The sequence below is a fragment of the Triturus cristatus genome, chromosome 5_1 (assembly GCF_964204655.1).
Source record: "Triturus cristatus chromosome 5_1, aTriCri1.1, whole genome shotgun sequence".
Taxonomy (NCBI): Eukaryota; Metazoa; Chordata; class Amphibia; order Caudata; family Salamandridae; genus Triturus; species Triturus cristatus.
This window is the reverse complement of record NC_140587.1, coordinates 2,558,828-2,585,688: the sequence shown is the minus strand read 5'-3', so window position 1 is coordinate 2,585,688 and position 26,861 is coordinate 2,558,828. Positions and strand designations below refer to the sequence as shown.

The following is a 26,861-nucleotide window of genomic DNA, read 5'->3' as shown; positions in this document are numbered from 1 at the left end:
CAAAATGTGCCCTCATTTTCTTTCTTCAGCATTAATCATAATTTCTATGGCAAAATGAACCCCCTCATTGTGTTCCTTTTTAAATTAAATGTTTTAAGTGTTACCAGTTTATTCCAATCAAGATTGCTTCAGGTGTGCCATACTTTTGTCATAATGAAGACAGTAAGCGCTCTAGTTGTTTTTAAGAACATTCTGGGACATTCTGTCATTGGGCTATACTTGGGCTACATTTGGGTGATATTTGGGCTACATTTGGGCTCTTTTGTCTCTGGTGGCCATCTTGGGAGACTTATTTGTTATGAAGTTTCCTAATTTCCTCATTTACTGCAGTCTCCTCAGTAGGAAATACTTTCAGTTTTTTACTTTGATTCCATCAAGAAGGCATTCAGATGTGTCACACATTTGCCATAAATTCAGAATGTTAGCACTCTTTTTTGCTCATTAGATCACTGTAGTAAAGCTACTGCTCACCAGGGAAAACTTCTGCTGGTATTGAAAGTGCATGTTTCAGTCTGCATGTCAGAATTTTTTAATGAAACAGAAGTGGATTTGAGAAGTCACTCAAAATGTGCCCTAATTTTTCTTTCTGCAGCACTAATTATACTTTTTATGGAAAAATGAACCCCCTCATTTTGTTCCTTTTTAAATTAAATGTTTTAAGAGTTACCACTTTAATCCAAGCAAGATGGCTTCAGGTGTGCCATACGTTTATCATAAGTAGGACTGTTAGCGCTCTAGTTGTTCTTTGGAACACTCTGGGAAGCTGCAGTAGAACACAAAGGAATCAACTGACAGTCTCTGCCCTTGTTGGATGTACATGTTTTACTGAGAATGTCAGACTTCATTCTCACATGACTGAGGAAGATAATGTGAATTTACAGAAAATAAGCTCTCAGTTTAGCTTATAGATCACCTTCCAAACCTCTGTGGTAAAAGCATGAGAAAATATTTTTCTCTCAATCATGATATCCCAGCAGAAGGCTTTTTCACATGGTGAAATCACCTTAGAACATACCACAATTCCTAAAATGAGTATGGTACCATCAACAAATGATTTATAATGTAACTAAAGTCTTAAAACCTTCTATTAACTGCAATGCTTTTTAATGAGGTGCTATCATGTATATTGGTCCCAAGATGGCTGCCAACACTTCTTGGATGAAGTGCTGACAGCTAATCAGATCTCAGGATGAGATGTGTGGTTAGGCTCCGCCCACATATATATATGCTTTTAAATGCTATTTTCTCAGGAAATACCGAACAGATTTACACCAGACCTGCAAAAGGCACTTCCTTGACCTTATGGCTACCTCTCTGCCAAATTTCAAGTAATTCTGTTCAGCCGTTCGGGCTGTAGCTGTGTCTAAAGGTCCTATGGAAAAATGCATGGGGAAAACGTGTTTTGGGACCCCTCTTTTTTCTCGGCCCCTGCTTTAGGGTAGGAGCTGAACGGAACGCCCCATTAGTTTTGAAAATTTTGCGAGGATTCGTCAACCGGCGCCAAAGTTATTCAAAATAGAATTTTGAGATTTCCTATGGAAACTAGGTTGTAACTATAACTATCTACTGGCGACCGCCAGTAGATAATATATATATGTGTATATATATATTCACAGAAAAAACCATAGGTTTCAGGGGTGTTATAGTTAGAAATTAGCATTTAAAAAACCTTGAAAATTCACTGAAAAAACCATAGGTTTCAGGGGTGTTATAGTTAGCTGGCCATTTCACTCGTACAAAACCATAGAAATTCCTCCGTTAAAGTTAGTTCTGCTAACTATAACTCACGCACCCGCAATGCACTGCTGATGATGTCACATATTGCATCATTCATGACATGGTCAGTGACATCACTGATGACATCACTGATGACATCTCAAATGACATCACTGATGACATCACTGATGACATCATCCACGTGACAATCTGATACACCTCATCATACACTAGTATAACCTTTCATCACTCACTGTAAAATACAGAGTACCATATTTGAAACCATTGACACACCAATACCAGTTACTACATACCCACTCACGGATTCCTAAGTCTACACACACAACTACCCATTCAACAACAGAATCATTTATACATGCAGTCACTAATTAATAGAACACTATCAAATGCACTTATACACATATATAGACATTGACACATCAGCAATCATCTTAGTCGGTTATGCATTCATCCTACTCACTCATGAAAAAAATTAATCACACTTACATTTGCTCACTTACACAATTATACGCACAACACCTCATTTATTCAAACACATAGTAACTCATAGTTAATATGTTAAAAAATCCCCATTACAATTATACAGTCATTCTTATAGTTACTCTCACAATCACTGACTCTTACACACACATATTTATATACACCAACTCTCACATACAATGCCTTTTATTTTTTTACTTTGTTGAAGATGTACAACTAAAACATATATTCGCTCACCAACACACAAATAAATACACTCAGTCACCCAAACAACTGTTTCCACATGCACTATTAAACCAATACACGTAGTCAAGCAACTATTCACTCATCTATGCATAGAGTTACACACACCCCATCCAACCACACACAAACTCAGTGTCCCATACAAATACTCACCCAACAAATCAATAACTAATATACACACTCATGTAGTTAGTGACCAAATGATGCAGCATGTTATACAACAACAGAGACAGTGATGCACACATTCACATAGTTTAGTTACTAATCCATGTATTAAGTGAGACAATTTTATTTACTCACTTAAACAGACAGTCAGACAGCTACTAAATCCTACATCCAGACAGTTATATATCCTCTCAATCTTCAATACAGATTGGTATATATATGTATAATACATATTTAAATTTTAAACTAAACTACATTCACTGGATGATGTCATCAGTGATGTCATCAGTGATGTCATTTGAGATGTCATCAGTGATGTCATCAGTGATGTCACTGACCATGTCATGAATGATGCACTATGTGACATCATCAGCAGTGCATTGCGGGCGCGCGAGTTATAGTTAGCAGAACTAACTATGACGGAGGAATGTCTATGGTTTTGTACGAGTGAAATGGCCAGCTAACTATAACACCCCTGAAACCTATGTTTTTTCTGTGAATATTTATATTATCTACTGGCGGTCGCCAGTAGATAGTTATAGTTAGGACCATGTTTCCATAGGAAATCTGAAAATTCTATTTTGAATAACTTTGGGGCCGGTTGACCAATCCTCGCGAACTTTTCAAAACTAATGGGGCGGTTCGTTCAGCTCCTACCCTGAAAGTCTCAGGGTGATTCGTCAAGTGGGGGCCGAGAAAAAAGGGGGGTCCCTAAACGCGTTTTCCCCATGCATTTTCCCATAGGACCTTTAGACACAGCTACAGCCCGAACGGCTAAACAGAATTACTTGAAATTTGGCGGTGAGGTAGCCATAAGGCCAAGGAAGTGCCTTTCGCAGGTCTGGTGTAAATCTGTTCAGTATTTCTTGAGAAAATAGCATTTAAAAGAATATCAATATCTATACGCGCGTACCGTGCGCGCACTGAGCAAGCCCTGTGCGCGCACCCTGCCGTGCGCGAGCGTAATTCTGATTGGTTGTTAGATGTCAGTAAACATTCGAATGGGTCGAAATCAGGAAGTGTCGGCCGCCATTTTGTCTGTTGCACTAAAAAGGAAAGGTGGAGACCGTGAACAGGGGGCAGGGTAGGGAGTTGTAGACCCCCTAGTCATTGTCAGGGGGGCACAGTAGGACCACGAAGGGCAAAAAAAGATTTAAATTTTTTTAAAAACATCGCGAGGTGCGCGCACTCTACACGTACCCGAAAAAACATAAAAAACATCACGAGGTGCGCGCACCCAGCGCGCACCCGGAAAAAAACATTAAAAAAAAAGAAATAAAAATCACTTTTAAGTGTTTAGATATTAGGTGGCTCTAAAAAGAGCCCTTGTGTTCATTGAGTGTTTTTCGGTACCTACAAGTAAGTACCGATGCAGAGTCTAAAGTTCAAGAGGAAGACTCTGTTCCCTTCATCATTGAAATGTACACCGTCTCATCTATAAATGTCTTGCATGTTGTAACGCAAGTTGTTGTGGTATATAGAACCCATACCATAGTCTCTGAGGAAAGCAGAAAAAGACTTATTGACGTGCTTTCTTGCTTTGTCAATCTGTGGACAAAATTGATTGGACCAGTTCCACTTTTGCCTTTGGCATATGTTACAATATACAAAGGCAGATTGAGGAAAAAGCGACATCAATTGCACAAAGGTGTCCTTAATAAGCATTTCAAGACCTACCCCAGTTAAAGTGCCTAGGTCATTTCCACCACAGTGCACAATAATAAGGTGAGGCTGTGGGAGATGTAGAAAGGTTTTCACCAAAGGCATTAATTGGTGCCACTTTAACCCTCTCTGACCAATCCATTTAATGTCTACATTTGGCAAAGCAAGGTGTCTCACCATACCTCTTTTTTCTGCAAATTTTTCACTCCAGAAGAAAAATGTACGCAAACGTACTAGGTGCGCGCACCCCAAGAATTTATATATATAAAAAAAAAGTGGACATAACTTAATAGAAGATATTAACTATGCTGTAACTTTAAATTAAATAAAACTTTTAAAAATAAGCCACACCAAATTAAAGGATACAGATAATATATGAATATATACATAGGGAAGTTTTTTTAAAAGAAATATTTCAAAAATATAATAAAAAAATAAAACAATTAGCATTTAAAAAACCATTGAAATTCACTGAAAAAACCATAGGTTTCACACACGTTATAGTTAGGAATTAGCATTTAAAAAACCTTGCAAATTCACTGAAAAAACCAGAGGTTTCACACACGTTATAGTTAGCTGGACATTTTACTCGTAAAAAACCAATGAAATTCCCCCGTTATAGTTAGTTCAGCTAACTATAACTCACGCGCCCGCAATCCACTGCTGAGGACGTCACATATTACATCACTCATGACATGGTCAGTGACATCACTGATGACATCACTGATGACATCTCAAATGACATCACTGATGACATCACTGATGACATCATCCTTGTGATAGAGTAGCACATTTTCTCACACTCTAATATAACCTTTGATACACCGACAAAAAATTTAGGAGTTCCATTCTCAAAACCATACATACTGCAATACCAATAACTACATACCCAATTATTAACTCTTAGGTCAACATACACCTCCACACACTCACCTGTACAGTCACTCATACTTACAGTCACTTCATACAAACGTATCATATGAATTTATACACACATATATAGACACTCACACACTACAAATCATCCATAGAGGTGCTCTCACACTTACTCAATCATGCAAATAATCACACTCCCATTTACTCACCTAGGCAGTGAAACACACTCAAGTTCACTTACTCATAAAAATAGTATCACATACTTACGCTCTTATACAATCATTGATACAAGCACACACTCATCCATACAGCCACTCTCACAATCACACACTCTCACATATACCCACTTATATACTCTTACACGCATATATACTGCCTTTCACATATGTAGTTAGTCACACATGTGCCACTGAGATATACATTCAATCCCTAACACACCCATACATACACTCATCCAACCATACAGTCCCTCACAGATGCACTCTTAAAACCATGCACCCATAGAATCACCCAATCACACATCTATGCACAGTCACACACACCCTACCCACACAAACACTCATGAACCCATACAGATACTCACACAAGCAATCAATAACTCATATAGACACTCATATAGCTGTTCTCAAAACCATGCAGCCACATACACCAACATACAGACACATACATACATTTACACAGTTTACTCACTAGTCTGCAGTAAGATACATTTAATGACTAACTTAAAGAATCATGTTATGCACCACAGAAAATCATCCATTTACACACTTGTACACCCACTCATTCTTAAACAGGCCTTTCTCTATATATATTAAACATATTGAAATTTTTCAAAAACACATACTCACTAGATGATGTCATCAGTGATGTCATCAGTGATGTCATTTGAGATGTCATCAGTGATGTCATCAGTGATGTCACTGACCATGTCATGAGTGATGTAATATGTGACGTCATCAGCAGTGGATTGCGGGCGCGCGAGTTATAGTTAGCTGAACTAACTATAAAGGGGGAATTTCATTGGTTTTTTACGAGTAAAATGTCCAGCTAACTATAACGTGTGTGAAACCTCTGGTTTTTTCAGTGAATATATATATACAAACATGTATAAACATATATATAATCTGCATATCTATATAAATACAAATATAAATGCATGCATACATATACATATACATATATGCATACATATGCATGTTATGTATATGAAAGATTGAAAAACACTAATACAAGCAAAGCTAGAAAGCCACCTAATTACAAACAGAATTGCTTTAACTTAAACGAGGGCGAGACCTTTTGCATTTTCAATGCTTGTTTACTTGGTTCCATCAAGAAGGCATTCAGATGTATCACACATTTGCCATAAATTCTGAATGGTAGCACTCTAGCTGCTCATTAGATCACTGTAGTAAACCTACTGCACACCAGGGAAGTCTGCCGCTGGTATTCAAAGTGCATGTTTCAGTCTGCATGTCAGAATTTTTTTATGAAATAGAAGAGGATTTGAGAAGTCAAAATGTGCCCTAATTTTCCTTTCTGCAGCACTAATCATAATTTCTATGGCAAAATGAACCCCCTCATTTTGTTCCTTTGCAAATTAAATGTTTTAAGTGTTACCACTTTATTCCAATCAAGATGGCTTCAGGTGTGCCATACTTTTGTCATAAGTAAGACTGTTAGTGCTCTAGTTGTTCGTTAGAACACTCTGGGACATTCTGTCATTGGGCTATACTTGGGCTACATCTGCGTGATATTTGTACTACATTTGGGCTCTTTTGTCTCTGGTGGCCATCTTGGGAGACTTATTTGTTATGAAGTTTCCTAATTTCCTCATTTACTACATTCTCCTCAGTAGGACTGAGGACTACCTCTTTGCCAAATTTGGCGTAATTCCGTTCAGCAGTTCGGGCTGTAGCTGTGGCTAAAGGTCCTATGGGAAATTTGCATGGGGAAAACATGTTTTGGGGCCCCCCCTTTTTCTCAGCCCCCACTACACAAATCATCCCGAGACTTTCACGATAGGAGCGGAACGGATCTGGCCAAAAGTTTTGAAAATTTTGCGAAGATTCATCTATCGGTGCCAAAGTTATTGGGAATAGAATGTTGCGGATTTCCTATGGAAAATAGGTCCTAACTATAACTACCTACTGGCGACTGCCAGTAGGTAATATATATATTATAATATTATATTATAATATATATATATTCACCGGAAAATCATAGGTTTCAGGGACATTATAGTTAGTTGGCCATTTAACTCGTACAAAAGCAGAGAAATTAAGCCGTTATAGTTAGTTGTAATAACTATAACTCGTACCCCCGCAATACTCTTCTGATGATGTCACATATTACATCACTCATGACATTGTCAGTGATATCACTGATGATATCACTAATGACATCACAGATGACATCTCACATGACATCACTGAAGACATCACTGATGGAGGTGGTGGTCCCTTGGGCTTGGGGGGGCCCGCGAGGCCCCCACCCATATTTTAGTGAAGCCCCGGGGAGGTGGCTGTCCCCAAGGCTTATGGGACCTGTGAGGGCTTCCTGACCTAAAATAAATAAAGCCCCACGGAGTTGACAGTCCCCAGGGCTGCAGGGGGGATTGCATGCCCCCTGCACATTATTGATAAAGCCCTGGGGAGGTGGTGTTCCCGGGGCTTAGAGGGTCCCCGTGGGCGCCCGCGGGCCCCGTTAAATAAGTGGACATTGCCCCTGGGACCTGGCCCACTCTGGGGCTTAATACAAATGAAGCACGAGAGCCAGCACTTTTTTTTTTTATTTACTTACGGATTTGCGCACCAAGCGCAACTCTGGCTGAAATTCTTTAAAAAAAAATTATGTGCCACTCCACGGTAGACTACTCTACTCTATGATACTCCACTCTACACCACCCCACTCTATGCTATTAGACTATATGCCACTCCACTCTAAGGCACTCCACTCTAAGATATACCACTATATGAAACTCTACTAGATAGTATTCCACTCTACGCCTCTCCAGTATACGCCATTGAACTCTAGGCCACTCCACTGTATGCTATTCTATTGGACCCCATTCCACTCTGCAGCACTCCTTTCTTTGCTATTCCACCATATGCTACTCTATACTCTGCTATTGCACGGTATCCCTCAATAGTCTACAATACAACACACTACGACACAAAACAGTAGGACACTGAAATTCATGCCACTCAAGTCTAAGCCACTAGAGTCTTCTCTGCTCTACTAATGTCTATTCCTCTCTAAGCCCCTCCACTCTATGACAGGACTCTCTATGCCAAAATAGTCTACAATAAGAAGCAACACTGAACAATACTGTACTCTATGCCACTCCAATCTATGCCACTTGAGTCTCCTCTGCTCTACTGAATTCTACTCCACTCTAAGTCCCTCCACTCTACGCCATGACTCTACACCACAATACGACACAATACGAAGCAACACTGAAAGATACTGCACTCCATACCACTCCAATCTATGCCACTCAAGTCTACCCTGCTCTACTAAGCTCTATTCCACTCTAAGTCCCTCCACTCCACGCCATGACTCTCTACACCACAATACGACACAATACGATGCAACACTGAACGATACTGCACTCTATACCACTCCAATCTATGCCACTCAAGTCTACCCAGCTCTACTAAGCTCTATTCCACTCAAAGCCCCTCCACTCTACCAAATTATACAGCACTGTATGCAGTCCCACTGTACAACATGATAATCAATCAATCAAACAAAATAAACTTTATTCGGTTTAAAAAAAAAAAACATGAAATCACATACAATATGCAAAGCAACTAATAAAATACAATATCAATAAAATATAGAAGAAAAGTCATAAAAATGAATTAGAAAGACATATAATATTACTATTTATACAAACACAGCTAATACAATAAATGTTGCTAGGGGGTATTGAGGTAGTCCAGAAATCTTACCAGATGTACAAGCGCAATTAATACAGTACATATCACCAGGGAATAGTCAAAACATGCATCAAGTAATTCCTAATAACAACTGTTCCTCGGTCTTATAGCAACTTTGAAAAAATTAAGTATGCTAAAACTAATGTCCCTGAGAGCATTTGTAGAAACATGAGGGGCGGTCTAACCCGGAGTAAATTTGTCTTTTTCAAAATGGGAATCATAATCACTTTCCTTGGCATTTCATAAACACTGCAAACATGGCAAAATGGAGAGTACCTTGTAGGGACCTATTATCACATTCACATGCTGAGAGCTCATGGCCTCTGTGACTGCCCCAAGGATTAGCAGGAATTGCAGTAAATCAAAATGGAACCTGGTTAACAAGAAAGGGTCATGCCTTCTTTTAACAATAAGACGATATGGCTCTGTAGATGGCACTGCCTTTAACATAAAATGACTTTGTGCACAGGGCTTGGCTAAGGAAAGCACTTTTCTCTCCGTGAATCTCATCTTGAAAAATTGCTCTTTCGCCCTTTTAAAATCTGCTGTGCATATCCCCTCTGGCATACTAAAAAGGTGTCTTAACCCCAGATTCTGCAAAGAGACCATAATATATTTTAGCCAGGGGAGGTGAAAAGCATGGTCAAGGGATAAATATTCTTTTAAAATCTTCCTACTAACCTTAATGCCAGATCTTAACCAAATGTTCAGCAAAAGCACAAGAGGGTGAAATGCCACAGTGTCCATTATGTGTCATGCACCCAAGTCCTTATGCATCGTGAAGGTAGAGGTGCTTTGGAGAATACACAAGAGGCGCCGTAAAAATGTATTTTCCCTAGCTTGCAACTCAACCAAATTAACATAACCCCATATTTCACTCCAGCCCCATATTTCACTTCTACCTTCCAGATACATTTGGTTCTATATACTTATGGAAGGGCACCAATTGGGCTACTGACCAACCTTGAGGCAAAACTAAAAACTGCAGCATTAGTGCATTTAAAATCATCACTTTTTTGTTAATCTGAGGGTGCCAAGCCAAACAACATGCCCAGGTAAGTAAACTCCTTAGTCTTAGGGTTGGTACAAGATCCTATGTTAAACTTTGCTGATTTAGTAGCACATGGACCAACGACCATCACAAATGATTTACTCTCATTGACTGATAGGTCCGACTTCCTCATGAAAACATTGGGAGTTCAATAGCAACTACATCCCCTTAGCGGTCTTGGCCATAAGAACGGCGCTATCCGCATATAACAACACCTAACGGCTGTGTGGCCCCTCCTGGAGAAAATCAGCTCTAACGTTCTCCATGGTTTTCTCTAAATTGTTAACGTACAAGTTAAACAACTAAGGGACCAAAATGCAGCCCTGGCAGACACCTCTTTTAATACTCAGTCATCGTGTGCAATGTAGATCCATGGAAAATCGCACTGAAGCCTCAGTATCTCTATGAAGGTCCATAAGAAATAGGACAATGTTGAGATCCACCCCCATATTCAACATGATCTGCTATAATTGTGATCTTTAAGATTATATAGAACCGGGATGTGCAATAGTATATTTACCTAGGACCAGGTACAAATTCAAACATTGGCCGATAGTTGACCTGACTTCAGTTAGAACTCCTCCTGCCTCAGTCCAGACAGAAAGTCCATCCAGAAGGATTTTATAAGACAAAGATAAGTAGTAGGGCTGTAGGACAGTCACACTAGTATTTATCTGTATTATTTCTTTAGTTAGTCCCAGACACTCAACTGTTTGTGATTCTACCGCCAACGAATAACTGCACAAAACTTCTAAGCACATTCAAGACAGGGGTGTCTATTATCTATATATGTGTTATCATTGATAATATCATTAATCGTTTTTAAAAACTTCACATTTCCATCATTGATGATGCCCAAACATCATAATTAAGATAGACCAAATATATAAATTCAGCCCAGCCAAGGCATTTCGTCTAAAATGGACTTCATCAGGGTTGTAAGTAAATGCTCAAAATCAGGTCTATCATCTCTGCTTAGGCTTTGCATTGTAATGGAGTGGATCCCAGATGATAGTATAAAAGATGAGTTATCAAATATTCAATGTATTTATTCCAATTCTCCATCTTCCTCATCAGAAGTGAATTCATTGTCATCAATTATATTGCTCTTCCATGGAGCCAAAGCAGCAGCTACCATCAACCGGTTTCAGAGTATCACTCTGAATCCATTTACGATAAAAAAAAGTTGGATGGGCTGAATTAATGCTTACACCTACAAAGAGAATAGAAATAAATCAAGATTGTTTCATCAAGATTCAATGACGCCTGTATATAACTAATGTACACTCTTGTAATTATGGGTTGGACAATATATATATTTGGTCTTTATTAATTATGATGTCTGGGCTTCATCAGTCATGGAAATGTGAAGTTTCTAAAAATGAGTAATGATATTATCAATGATAACACACGTGTAGATAATGGACACTCCTGTCCAATATGTGCTAAGTAGTTCTATCCAGAAGGATTCTCCTCATCACCTTTAGAGCTAAATCTAATAGGGAGATGGGCGTATCACAAGGAGGGCTATCTCTATCCCACTTTGTAAAGATAGACACAATTATGGACACATTTCAAGACTTTGGAGGACCTACTCTTACTGCTGCATCAAAAAGGGCTGTCCAAATATGGGCCTAAAACCCTGCATCATTCACATACAGAGCAGGAGGTTTCCGCCTGAAGCAGGTGCTTTATTTTTTGAAAGACCCATAATACCCTTTTTCACTTCCTCGCATGTAAACATCAATGAGGCGGATTCTTCCAACTCTCCCTCCACTGTCCTAACTTTCTCAGTGGCTAAATGATATATATCCTGTAGGACATCCCTGAATCATCAGTAATGTGTGACTCTAAGGATATGGCCACCTCTGACCAGAAGAGAGGACCATTAATGATTCTCCAGAATTTTGAACTACGGGCATATTAACAAGGGCTTTATCTCCGCTGTTTTGGCTTTAAAAGCCTAAGAAGCAGAGATAAAAATATCACCCTATCAACAACAGGGTGCTAACATGCAAAATCGCATGTTAGCACCCTTTTTCACTACGCTTCCCTTTGCATCTCTAATGAGATGCAAAGTGGGCGTTCCAGAGAGAAATAATAGGAGAAATGTCGCTAAGTGATATTTCTACTATTATCAATCTTCACGCTAACCGTGTTAGAGACAAAAAAAGCAGCGCTAACCACGGTTAACGCTGCTTTTTTACGTCTGCTAATTTTCAGACTTAGCCATGTAATCCAATGGGAGGTGGATTACATGGCTAAGTCCACCATGGGCTATTAACAAGGATAGCCCTATCCTTGTAGTTTTACCACTGCATTACCAGCGATAACCTCCCAAAATGCGGCTATCGCTGGATTTTTTATTGCCTAGGCGGTTAGCGTTGTTAATAACGCGATAACCAGGCGACATTATCCAGCGATAGCGGGCGTTAAAAAAATTAACGCTAAGCGCCCGTAGCGTTAATTTTCCCTGTTCCTTGTTAATACGCCCCTACATTTCTAGGTGCTAGACTTAGACAATTTAGTCAAGGCCTCCTCCCTAAGGTCATTTTTACACCTGACCTGCTCATGTTTCTACACATAGCGACAGGACTCATCTTTGACTGGGTACCTGCACTGGTCTTTCAGGGTTATCTGAAGATGCCTTGCCACTTTGGAGCACACAGAGGTGAACCTTCGAGGTGAATCATTATGGGGCCATGGCACAGGTGTTTCTAGTAAGCTGGATACTACATTAGAAATTTCTTTAAAATTCCCCAAGTATCACATGACTTGCTTGAACCATTGCCTTTGTGCAACTAGAGAACAGAGACTTATAAAACTCATCCTGTAATCTGAGCCCACATAAGTCTCCTAACACTACTTTTCGCCTTCAATGCCCCACTGGTATGTACCTTTGGGTTTTGATGTCAAGGGTGTCAAAAGACTGAAATACATACTGGGTTATTGTCACTCAAAAATACTTGAGGGCTTACTGAATTCAGAATTGTACGAGAGAAAACCTGTTGAGACAAAGCCTATAAAAGACCTGCTATCTCTCACTACAAAGGTCGGGCAATATCATTTCTAAACAGAGACATCCTATTCAGGGTATAAGCTAGGTTGAATTAATTTAGGAATGCATTGGGTTTAAACCTTCTTTGCTTTGTTCCAGGGGAATATCAGTCATTAGAGGGCATGTTGCACGTTTCTCCCTGTCATCCCTTGGGCCCCCACACAAGTGAACGATGAGGTCCCCTGCTAGCACTATGTGTTCAGCAGACTCCGTAAATCCATTAAGGCTCCTCAGGAAATATCCCAAGGTTGGATATTTACAAACGCCCTGTGAGGGAGACTTCGCATCACAAAAACGTATCAATAGCAGCTTGTTTGTGCCTGATGAAAAAGTAGTGACCTGCCGGGGAACATCACTAGAAATTATCACTTTCAGCCTATGATTCCTAAGGCAACACAAGTACTCAACCCTCCCCCCTTCAGTCTGCCTAACCTTAACCCCTTCAGTGCCCGCCCCTTTCCCCGCCCTGTGCCGGCCGTTGTATTAGCGGGCGGGGTTTATGACGAGCTGGTCTCGTCATGGGCACAGCGCAACCGCGGCCCATGACGAGACCAGCTCGTCATAGGCATTGAAGAGGTTAAAGCTGTTGTTGGAAAACAAAATGGTTTGTAACCCTCTAGGAAGTAGCTATTCTCTGTTGCCCAAGCTTCCTGAAGGCAAATTACAGAAAAACCTCTGATAAAGGATAACCACTTAGAATCATTAAACTTTCCTGCAATACCAGCAAAGGTCCAACTAAAATCTTTGTAAGTTTTCTCATTATTCCTGTGCATCAAAGTATCATATGTCTGTGGAGAGTATACCGGTGCTTGTTCCACCTGTGAAATGTTCAGCTGTGTCTTTCCAGTCAGTCAATCACATACATCCGGAGCAGACAGTGGTGTTAATCTGTTCGAGAAAGCCAGTTTTGGTGGATCCAAAATCTGCCCGGCCTTCCAAATGACCTTGGAAATTGCCATTGATCATGCAGGGAGACAATCGCCAATGACTGGATTAGATGGCTCCATTTTGACATTTCTGTCTCAATTGCAAATAACCGTTGGCAAATAGGATCAAGTTTTACATCCAGCACTGCAACTACAGTAGCGTGAATAGATTCCATTAGGGTTTCAAGGTTAACACTACGCACAGCTGCGAAGGTAGTGTTCCTTGCTATTTGACTAGAATTAGCCCAAGGCTGCTTGGATTTCCCACAAGGTTCCACTCTCTTCCATTTCCTGGTCCCTCTGGTAGACCTTCCCATGCCAAGCTCCACTGGCCCATCTATGGAGGAAGCATCGAGGACAGAAAGGGAGTCTTCTCTCCTACTCTTGAGGGGTGATGTAAGTGAAAGCCCAACAACCAGGTCAATAGGAGCAGTCAAGAGTGCATTAGGTAACTCAGAAGACAAGGTAGTGATGGGGAACAAACACAGTCTCTTAGTTCCCAGCTCAATTTCTCCGTCTAGAATGCCCACTACCCTTGTTGAAAAGGCTTCCCTTGTGGTAACTGTGCTGGTAGGGGCATTGGAAACACAAAACCATTGTTGATGCTTCCCTATGTTATGCCCTAATATTATCTCATGCAAGAACTGAGATAGGACTCCTAAAAAGGCTTGCTCTTCTACAATATGCCCACCGCCTAGGTCTACTTGTCCAGACCCCAATTACTTATTCCTTGGACCAGAAATAAAGACCTAGTTTGGCAAGTAGAACACATGAAGCTTGGGCCTGTGTGGCAAAATGTGTTAAAAAAAGGAAAAACTCCTATCATTCACTTAATATCAGGTGAGGCTCAGGAGACACTGAGTCTGGCTCAATGTTTCAACCCCTTCCACCTCTGCCTTATTTTGCCTGCTAGTCAGTACATAGACAAAAGGTCTTCATTCTCCTTACTCCAAAGTCAAGGCAGAATCTAGCCCAGCCTCCTCCGGGCTCTGAAGGGCCTGAATGGGCCAGCCCTTGGACCAGGCTTAGCCTGGGCATGGCCCACTAGTGTCCCACGCCAGAAAGCGAGAACCAGCATTAGAAGATCAATTGCCATGCCTTTCCTTGAGTCTACTGCAGGAAGTTTGGATGAAGATGCACCCTGAGACAGGGATTCCCACCAGGTTGTATGCTGGTTGGATTTGTGCTGCAAATTAAGCCCCCAAACCAGGAAGGATTCCCACACAGGGAGGGGAGAGGCAGCACTATAAGCGCGATGGCCATGCCTCCCCCTTTGTCAGCTGCGGCATGTTTGGATGAAGGTGCACCCTGGGAGATGGAGTCCTATCAGAGTGTATGCGGGCAGGATTTGTGCAGCAAAGTAAGCCCTAAAACCAAGAGAGTATTCCCTGCCATGAGGGGGGAGTCAAAGCTAAAAGTGGAATGGCCATGCCTCCCGCTGTCAGCTGCAGCACGCTTGGATGAAGGTGCCCCCTGGCACAGGGAGCCCCCAAACCAGAAGAGCGTCCCACGCCATGAGGAAAGAGGCAGTGCTATAAGAACGATGAGCACGCCCTTTCACTGTGACAGCTGAGGTGAGTTTGGATGAAGGTGCACCCTGGAACATGGAGTCCCACCAGGGCATATGTGGGTAGGATTTATGCAGCAAAGTAAGCCCCAAACCAGAAGAGTGTCACTGTACTCAAGCCCATGTCACAGTGCCACACTGCAGTCCACTCTATGCCACTCTAGCAAAGTATACTCCACTCTATGACACTATGCAATGCACTTTCTGACGCTCCACCAAAATTGACTCCACTTTACTTGATAACACACTACTCCAATCTATTCAACTCTAATCCACTACTCTACTTTATGCTGCTCCATTCAACAACGCTGTATGCCACTTTACAAAACTCAATGACACTCCACTGTACCACACACCACCACACTATTTTCCCCCACTCCACTCTACAACAGTTTTCCACACTCTGTGACATGGATACCACTTGACTGTCCGAGTCGCTACTCCAATCTGTGATACTTTACTCCACTCTATGCTATTACACTTCTCTGTATTCCACTCCTCGGCACTGTACTATATGAGATGTCACTCCACAATAAAACACTTTACGTGACTAGATGCTACACCATTCAACTTGGCTAAACTGTTCAACGGTTTACCCCACTTAGCCCTGAGGTATGACACTACACTCTACACACTCTACTCTCTAACACTCTACTCTAAAGAAGTCCACTCTACAATACTTTACAGCACTCTATGCTAGTGTATGTCACTCTAGTTTACTATATGCCCCTACACTCCACTGTACAACACTCTACTCCACAGAGTGGCACTGTACGACACTCAACTCTCGCGACTCTACAACACACTATGCCACTCTAAAACACATTTCACAACTATCTCTATGCCAATCAACCCCACTTTACTCCACTCTACTCTACAACACACAACTCCACTCTACTACATTGTGTGCCACTCCATTCTGTGGCATTCAGGTCTAGGACGCTCGATACCACTACACTGTACCACACTCTACAATACTGTACTATACGGCAAACCACTCTTCAACACTCTAATCCACTCTATGTGACTCTACTGAACAACACTTTCCAACACTCTACGGCATGTCAGGCAACTCCAACTCCAAACAGCACTCCACGCTGTGACACTTTAGTCCAGTCTATAATACACTAGGCCACTCCACTTGACTCCATGCCTCTTTACTATACAACATAGCACTCCACTGTATTACAGTTTACTCCAATCTATCCTATTGTTAATATTCATGATTGCAATTTCAATCCATGCCATGATATATGCAAGCATAACAACGTCAATACCAGTAAATGCAATGTCAGTGTACCCCATATTCTATGCACACGTATCAATGCTAATGACAAATGTGCACATAACAATACGAATGTGGGTAAATATGATATTAGTGAATGGCATTTTATATGTGCACTTAATAGAAAACTCATATCAGTGCTCCCTGTCAACACTGAGTCAGAGATATGTGGTCACACAGGCCCTGCCACCCAAACCAAAGCCTACCAATTGATAGGTGGGGTAGGGGAAAACCCTGATCGGTACTACACCACAAACAGGTCTGAGGAGATTAGCCAAAAAGAAAACATTTGGCCAAAGGCGTGTGTTCCCCAAATAAAACAAAGTCAGATGCCATATGTAGTTAGGAACACTCAGCCAATCAGAACACAGCATGCACACTACATGCTGTGATCATTCCCATGCCGTACATCTTGACACATTCACACTGGGCCACACTAGCTCTCACAAGGTTGAGAGCCACCTATGTCCCCCTTATCAGATGGTTGTATTTATGGTTCATGACTAGGCCAATAGCTACATGCTTCACAAGAATGTGTAATCGTTGTACTGTACCTCAAGAACTTGCCAAAACATCAAGACTATCTTCAGACGCGACTCTGTTGATGCTCTCCTGGCCGCTGCTTTAATTAAACCAACTTGTTCCTGTTTTTCCAAACATTTATTTTTTTTTAATTTTATTTTGGGAAGTTTTATATAGCGTGAACTAGACCCGATAAATTGGGTATCAGAGCGTTTACAGAGCACCAGTTTCTTTACACAAGAACACATTCATTTTTTCTTAGGCACGGGGAGATTAAGTGATTTGCCCAGAATCACAGGATGTTGAGCATTGTAGCCGAGACTCGAACCTGGTTCCCCAGCTTCAACGTTGACCGCTCTAGCCACACTATGTGACTCAACTGAACTCCACTCCACTCTTATCTACTGTTCAATAGTTTACCCCACTCTAAGGCACTGTTCAACATTCCACTCTACACCACTCCACTGTAAGATAGCATGTGCAATGATTTTAATTAATTTTATGCATAAAATAAACTTACTTACTTACTTACTCACTGTAAGATAGCGTACTGTATTCTATGCACCTCCACTTAACAAGACTCAACTGCACTCTGTGCCATTATATGATACTCTAGTCCACTCTATGCCCATCCACTATATGCCACTGTGCTACATTTTATGAAACTGTACCACATGCCACTCCGCTATGCTCTACAACACGCCACTCCACTATGTGACACACCCCTCCTCTCTATGTCACTCTGCTCCACTGTGCAACACTTTACCGTAGTCCACTGTAAGACACCCTATTTCATAACACTCCACAGTATGACACAACACAGTTGAGTGGAATGTCGCACTCTACAACACTAAACTGTATGACACTTTACTGCACTATACTCTACTCTATGCCACTACATTTTGCACCACTCTTCACCACCCTATGTCACTGTATAACAGTATACTCAATAGCACTCCATGCCACAAGACTCCACAACACTGCAGTCACCAACACTCCACTGTATGACACTCAACTACATAGTACAACATGACCCTTCACTCTACAACACTATACAGCACACCTTGCCACTCACTGTATTACCGTGACTCCACTGAATGCTACAGCACTCCAATCTACTCCACTTCACTGTATTCCACTATACAACACAACACTGTATGACCTTACACTGTACAACACTATTCTCCACAATATTCTCCAACACACCACTTAACAAAACCTTTAATGTAGATATAGTTCTATTCTAAGGCCCTGCCTCCATTATTGTCTGTGAGAGAGTGTTCCAGTGTCACTGGTTTCCCATTTGAAGGGGTGGGCTCACTACTGCTCCTCTTTTGGTTGCATTCATTTATTCTGATAAGATTGCCTCTTCCCACTGTGTACACGTGCTAAAAGTGAATAGCCAAAAGTAGTAAAGTCACTCTAAAGAGTGAGAGTAAAGTTATGTGTGTAGCTTTCCCACGGGTGGCACTGCCCTTTGTGAGTACCACTGTTAATCCCACCTGCTGTAATGATGCTAAAGATGCACACATCATTCTAAAGCTCTAAAGCTCATTTGCATTTGTCAGTGATTCCAAAACATTAGGGCTGAGTCTGTGAACAATTGGTCACTGAAAGTATGCGAAATATCCCAAGTTCAACATCCCCAAAAATGGAGATTCCAGCATGTGGTAACCATATCAGAGGCCACCAGTCAAACATTTGCCCTCAGGAACTAGTACGGCCACCACCCCACTCAGATCAAATGAAGAGCTTAGATGCCATAAAGTGCCCATACAAAGCTTTTAAATGTTGAGGAATTGTTATTTACCATAGGTTTTCTCAAAAAGCCCAAGCAGACAGATCACTGGCAATCTCCCACAGTGGCCATGCCTATTGGTTATAAATTGATTCTTCCCTTTGAATACTTTGGAAACTGCAGTAAATCCAAACAGTGTCTTTCAATCAGCTTCCTAATCTCTTGCTGTGGAGCCGCGGCACATTGGGTCTCATTTCAGGAAACTGGCTTGCAATAGCCTTTAAAGTCTCATCCATAGCTCTCTGAACAGTCCATGAGAATAGGCTTTCGTCAGCAAAATCATCTCATATATTACCAAGCAAGAGCTGCAATTACAGCTCAAGGGTGGCTGAACCACTGACTGTACCTCCCATCAAAAAACACAATCTAGCAAACCTGCCTCCACTTTTGTCCAGTTAACCAACTTTTCAAAGTTAATGCATCCTCAAATATGGAGAATTATCTATCATATCCACTTACAGATAGTATGAAACGCTTGGCTTTTCATATCAATATTACTTCATTCAACAAATTGCAAGTAGATGCTTGGCTGCAGCTACTCTCAGCAATCAGAATATGTTTTTGAAATGCTTTTCATACCAACAATGAAAAAATGTTTCGGAACTTTACACACATAGGACTGCTATATCCAACACCACTCCAACTATGCCCTCCTAAAAGGGCATTTTAATAATTCTGATAGAAACTGAAGTGCTTTGCCATATTTTGAAGCTCTATATGCCACAACAGAAAATAGTATACTCTTCACCTGTTCATTGCTTGACACATTAACTATTAGTTCCAAGAAGCAGATTGTGCATCTTGGTCACTCTATCAAGCAATGCATTATCAGATTATCAGGACATTTGTGACAATTCTGCCGATGTCAATAAAAGGGAAAGACTAATAGCAGGTAATAGCTGTGGATTGATTGTTTAAGGAGGTTATAATAGGAACAAAGGACGTATGAGTGTATGATTTATAAACTTTATGAAAGTAGTTTTATGTAGTTAGTATTTTTCTCCGGGGAAAGACTCCTTGTATGGCTACTAAGTGGGCAAAATGATTTGTTTGGATCCTTTGGCTTCTCCTGAAAATATTTTGCATGGTCTCTTGCCTTTAGAGTATGGGCCTGCTCTTCTACCAGTTCCAATACCTGGGCCCTGGAAACCCATGGCCCCAGTAAAGGCACTATATGAATGGCTTCTCTCTGCACCTTCTCTACTCTAGTGATGCCCATCTTCACAGGCATCTAAAAAATCAAAACATTAACACAATCACAGTGAACCTTCAATAGTTCCCCGGCTATCCTAATTTTAACCTTCAAGGTTCCTACTTAGTTCTCGAACTAAATACGGGTCAAAATGTATGCAAAAAATGAAAGGTTAAGGCCAGAATATGTTCATGACAAAGGCATTTATGGCCAGGTTAGTTTGAAAATGACCAGAGTGGGTGTTGCACAGTATGTCTATATTAACCTTCCCCAGGGATTTTGTCATAAACCTAAGAATGAAAAACCTGTCACCCACAGAAATAAACTTTCCTGCTTCTGAATAGAGGTAGTGGGCAATAAAATGATGAAATAGTATTTTTCGATTGGGGCTTCAAATACAGGATTAGGCAGTCCATGTGTGTAGACACTGTCTCTTTCTGCTACAGGTTGTTTTTTGTTCTGGTTGCTTGTAGTGATCTTGTTGTCTTCATCCTGGTGATCATTCTCAGGGTGAGTCTAAAGAAGGGGAATCTCCTGGATCTAAAAGCTCCTCTCACCAGCTTCTAACTGTTTTTGGGCAGCTCAGTGAAGGCATCTAAGGCTTCAGCGGCTACCTTGTAAGGGAGGCTAGAGAGGAAGAGGAAGTGGCAGCCAGCTGCACTTCCTGTTACCGCTTTGTCCTTCTCAACACAAGGTTAGTCTCACTAAAGGTCAGATGGAGTTGTTGTGGTTCCTGCCAGCCATACATCTGCTCATAGTATGAAAGTTGTCAACATGAAGGTGATGATTCAGAAACAATTGACACACTTCCTGGTAGCATCATTGTTTTTTGTAGTTGGAATCAAGTCTATTACTGTGTGTCCTCAATGATGCCGGTGATGGTCTGCTACCCAAGCTGGAGAGCTTACTTTGCCCATGCCTTAAATTTCTCTGTCTGCTGTGGCATTGAACATGTGCCAATTGACGTGTATAAAGATACTTAACACATTGCAGATACTCTTTTCACTTAAAACTTAATGGTACATTGCATTCTGTTCCACGGTTCATATGTGTGTGAATGTATTGTTGGCATCACAACTCACAGATTTGGAAAATGTAATGTATCATGTCTAGTAAGTTTCCCAAAGCACACGAAATTCCGCAAGACTTAAAGGATTCTGGTACTTTTTATGAGCAATCGTGAATTTGAAAATATTGGGCCCCAAGAGTAGATCTTACATTAATTTTACAGAGTGGGATGTTTAAAGATATTGTTGTGAGGATGGGGGAATTTACCCATGACTTAGCATCCTTTTCATAACCATAGCTTGTCTTCTCAATTCCTGTTTTGGGTTGTTTCAGTGCCTGCTGTAGACAAGACTTCCAATGGATATAAATGTGATGATTGCCTTAATGACCAATCCACAGACGATTGCACAGCAAATGAAAAAATTCAGTGCTCTGGGATGCAGAACGCCTGTGTCACCTGCTATGGAAATACTCCTAGGCCTGGTGAGATATACAGATTTTTGTAGTTTGGAGTTCTATTTTCCACTACAGCAAACTACTTGTTTTCCAAGCATTTTTCTCAAAATAAATGTTGTTCCCGCTAATTAACTGTAGCACATAGAATCCAACTGAATACTCTCAGAGTGCATCATTCTACTAAGAACGTGATATAAATCATGTCCCAGTGGCCAAACACTACCTGATATCTAACCAGACTATCTTCATTTAGGGCCAAGGTCCTCTCAAGGAGTGCAGTTTTTGTCCTCTAAGTGGAATTTCCCTTTGCTACCAGGTCAGCATGCCAAAAAGGGGGTTCAAACTTCCCTGGGTCCATCTCCCACATCTGTAATATATATGTATCTGTATGTATGTGATTTCTGTACTGCACTAACTTCTATAAAATGAAGGGGGCGCTGTATAAGATCAAAGGCAAAATAAACCGGGGCTGAACTTTGGAGTGATCTCAGTGTTTGCAAACTGATTGTAAGATGCCTGGAATGTGGGTCTAGTTACCTCCATCCTGACCCTAGATAGCTGCTGCTGCACTGGCCATAAGCCCTGGTCATAAGGTTCATTTATCAGCTTCGTCTTCTTTGCATTTGTCATTGATTGTCAATGTTTCTGGGTAAAGACTGTGGGCCAGATTGACTAATGTTTTGTCTGTGGTTGCACCACTTGTGTGGTGCATCCACAACACAAAATACTAGTTGACATTTACAAAGCCACACAGCAGCCAATTTGCATCGCCTTGCGTAGCCTTGTAATAAAATGTAATGAAACACATCATTGAGTGCATTAAATGAGTAGAGCACAGCTATTCCCATGTAACCATGCATGCATTTTGATTCAAACTCAGAATTACTAATGGCAGTATGCCTAGTGTTGCCCCACTGGGGTGCTGGTACCACTGAGAGGAGTAACACAAAGAAATATCTTTATTGCTCCTCATTACTTCCTCTTTCTGAGTTCACAGCACCATGACAAGCTGTGTAATACACAACTGCTGACTGGTCCAGAAATCGCACATCTGTTGGCCAGAAACAACATCAAGGAAGGAACTAAGGCTTGCATTCTGGACGGGTGAGGATGTTTCAGCTATTTGAGAAAGCAGGTTCTCCCAGACCGTCTTATAAATTCAGGACAGACCATGCAGCTCCTCTAGAGCGACAAATCCTAGTGATTGTCTCCCAAATTTCATGTTGGAGCCGCTGGCCCCATAGGTTAGCTTGTTGCTGCTGTACCCCATACCCCATAAAAAGGGAGAAGGGCCTACAAGACAACAGTATAAAGAAGAGCAGGGATGAATCATTTCCTATGCACTCCCACTGCTGGACACGCCACTGAGATGGAGTTGTATTTTAAGTACTATGTCAGAATGCCTAAATTCAAACACAGAGCTTGTACAAGGACACACAAAATAAAAATAAAATGAATTTTTTGCCCTGTAGTTTGTCCATGTCATTGCTGCACTTACATATAAAGAACAGAGCCCTCTTGGGCTTTGGTATTTATTTGAATTAAAAGTGTTCAAAAATTTTAATGAAGTAGAGCGGTAAACTTGGACTCCAAAAACAGTTAAAACTAACATGAATTATTAGCTAATCTCATTAAAATTGTATAGGTGATTTACACTTGCTGTTGACAATTAAAAGCTGTAGTTATTACTTACCAGTCCGGCTGACAGTGTCCTTGTCCCATTACTAATTAATTGTTATGCATGTGTTTTTTCTATAGGTGAACCCAAGAGACAGTTTAACATTAAAGGATGCGCTACCCAAGATTTCTGCAAACTTGCATTTTACAACATTATTGGAACACAAGCCACCGGTTATGTTCTACTGTGTTCTCCTTCTGAGAAGCATTGAGACCATTGATCACACCTTCTATGCATGCCTACCCCTAACAGAACCATTCCTAAACTCTACAGTTACTGAATTGCACATTCAGGGTTTGTGAGGAGCAACTTAGTATAAATGAATCTAATAAATGCCTGCCAGACTCCATGGCACACAGAATCCAGAAGGAACATTAGACTTTCATCCGATTCGGGTCCTTCATCTTGTGTTCATAGAAGGGGAGCTTTTTTCTATGGTGTTAATGGGTTAATGGTTGCATCATGAGTAACCACCAAGAAGCGTTACTTCTATATTTGAAATTCGAATCACTCGTAACATCATCTGGGGTGCCCACCTTATATCTATGTGATCATATAACCCATGTATAGCCTGCCATTAAATAAACATACAAACTGCATATCAAGTGTCTGTTGACATGTGACAGGCACTGTAACAAACTGCTGCATTGTCAAACTCTAGCTAACTATGGTACTTTTGCCCCATCATTTTTCCTCATCTTTTCCACCACTAGGCACAACATAATTATGAACAGATTTTTCTAGCAAAGGTTTATCCTTTCTTCTGGAAAGCAGCTGGACCCTTTGAAGCAAAATATTGATAATCAGCAATACCTCTTCAAGCAACAAAGAGTGAAGAATATTTTGCTGATGAGTTTGTAGAGGTTTTGTAAAAGGAATGAAGGTAAATACACAGCGACATAGAACTGTTAATGTTAAGGTGCATGGCATCTACGTACTCAATAGGGACAGTGCGTTTGCTGGACAACATTAAGGTTTGGATTGTGCTGGACCATTTCAATTCAGCCCCTCATGATATTTTGGCATGCAGTCCTGCTAGCTCACAGTGCACCATCTGAACCCCTAAAACCTGAGCAGGTAACAAATGAGCTAAATAACATCAGACCATTACAACTCTGACACTCCAAGGAATTGTGGTAACAGATCTAGAACCCTTTCAATCAGTTACTCTGCATACCCAAAGAGATATACAAGACATACACAAAGAGGCATGCCATACTATGATGAATAGAGGGAAAAACAATAGCATAATCAGCATTGAAGTATAGTGAAAAAGATCAACAATTCTTAACATTCTGCACGAGCAGTGTATACATGCTGCCATTTAAGTACTGTGTATAGTGTACTCCTACTTTGTGCTCCCTTGCCTAGTTTCCTAGGGTGGGTGATCTGCCAAGAATGCCTCGTTGGATGATCTAATTCCCAATAACCTGAGGTTAAGTCCCTTCAGGGTGCCTGTTTTGGTCACAAGTTGGTCATCCCTCTTCCCAGGGGGAAAAAAGGAATCATCAGGGCTGGAATTCCGGCAGGCAGTGACCTCCCAGTGACAGCGGAGTGCTCCTCTGCCTGAAAACTGAATGCTTCTGTGTATATAATAAACATCATCCATGCTGCCGTGCCGAAGCTTCAGCCAGGCGGTCATTGTTTATCCTCTTCCACAAAGTGATCGTTTTCCATGGTATTAATTGTTCCAGGTTTCATGATAGTGTGCCTATTAAGTATGAATGAAAGCAAATGCGGTTTCTGAGAACCATATCCTGCACAGTCACACAAAAAATGTATGTCAAAAGTAATTGTGAAAGAAGGCAACTTAAGAAATGTGTGCATGTAAAAATGATGACGTTTCTTCAAGGGCCTTACCCAGCCACGTGACCCCCACTCTTTTGATGTGATTTGACTAAGCAATCGGGGATCAACTCTGACAAAATGTACTTATTTGCATAAAATACACTAAAATTATAAAAAGGCAATCATGTAATTTGAAGCTAAAAGCATTCGGAAAGCCATCATTTAAAAGTTTAGAAAAAGAAAAAGAAAAAGAAAATTGAAAGTAATGCAGTATAAAATCAATTTAGGATGTTAAAAAGAGGGCCAAATTAAGTTCCCACCACTCGAAACTCAACCTCAGATGATGTTGTTAGGGGCACCTCTCAGAGCAGATCCATTAATCAAACTTGTTCCTGTCTATTCGCTTGCAGCCACCCCTCCATTCTGATTGTTCCAGGTCAGTTTATTGACTTAAATTAAGGTATACTATATACTTTATATGATCCGTGTAGGGCACAGCTCTTGAAATACCACATACACTGACCGACCCCTCCCTGAGTCGTCTAGCCTTTATTTGGTCCTAAAGAAATGCCGTGATCAGCATTGACATTAGAAAGGCAAGAAATATTTTGACCTCTACGTAATATTTAGAGATAACGTGGAAAGTTGCATCAAACTCTGGCCATCATCGGTTATTAATCTAACATATTTATCCAAACATTACATTTACTTTTGGATTAGCCTTAGTTTTTTAAACTCAGTTTACTGCAGTCTACTCACCTCATCACACCCACACAACATCTCACTCTTCATGTCAGTGACAAAAAGAACTCTGGCAAAGAGACCCACTGAGTGGCCTATTGGGTATTGGGTATTGCAGTGCCAGCCCAACGATGAACTGCCTGATGATAAACATGACACCCCCTGGGGTGTGTGGGGGCTTTTGCTCCAGATGGATCAGATCCCCTGATCTCACTTCTCGGGGGGTTCCGACCTGTCCCTTTTCATAGGAACTGCATTCCCATGAGAGTACTTGCATTTTGGGGCATATGTGGTCCTTCATTCTCCGTCTTTCCCCCTTTTTATTGAATTTTCTTTTTTGTATGGCGGTCCAGCAGTGAGATTATATTAAACTAGAAGCAGTTGTTTAACTCTTCTCCGATCAGGGAGACTTCAATTTCTAACTCCTTCACTTGTTTGTCTATTTTCCCCAAGTCATCTGCAATCCCACTGGATTTAATTACCTTCATTTCTTATACAGCAGTGTCCCATCCATCCCCTGATTATGGACAACCACCAACGTCTGAGTTTCAACAATGATGCGGTTTCAGAGATCCTCAATGGTTGCACCCCCTTAGGTAGCAATAGTGAGGAACGGACGTCTCTCACAGCACTAAAAAGCCAACTGATTAAAATCACACTTCATGGTACACTTATGACCGTATACAT

General features: G+C 41.0%; 1 protein-coding gene across 5 annotated transcripts in view; it reads left to right on the top strand.

Moving 5' to 3' along the window:
• LOC146829911 (phospholipase A2 inhibitor and Ly6/PLAUR domain-containing protein-like) overlaps positions 1-26,861 on the top strand; it is a 143,745-nt gene that overhangs the window by 23,694 nt on the left and 93,190 nt on the right. For 3 of the 5 annotated variants that reach the window (XR_014961117.1, XM_085603988.1, XM_085603986.1), the window contains exon 4: positions 21,845-21,994. The exons of 1 other annotated variant lie outside the window; for it this stretch is intronic. Coding sequence is in view for 3 of the 4 variants with exons in the window: in XM_085603988.1 (XP_085460114.1) it covers positions 21,845-21,994 (150 nt within the window). In the remaining variant the exon portion in view is untranslated. Of the gene's footprint in view, positions 1-21,844; positions 21,995-23,725; positions 24,238-26,861 lie in introns of those variants that run through there. One more of the 5 variants, XM_085603987.1, reaches the window with a different exon arrangement.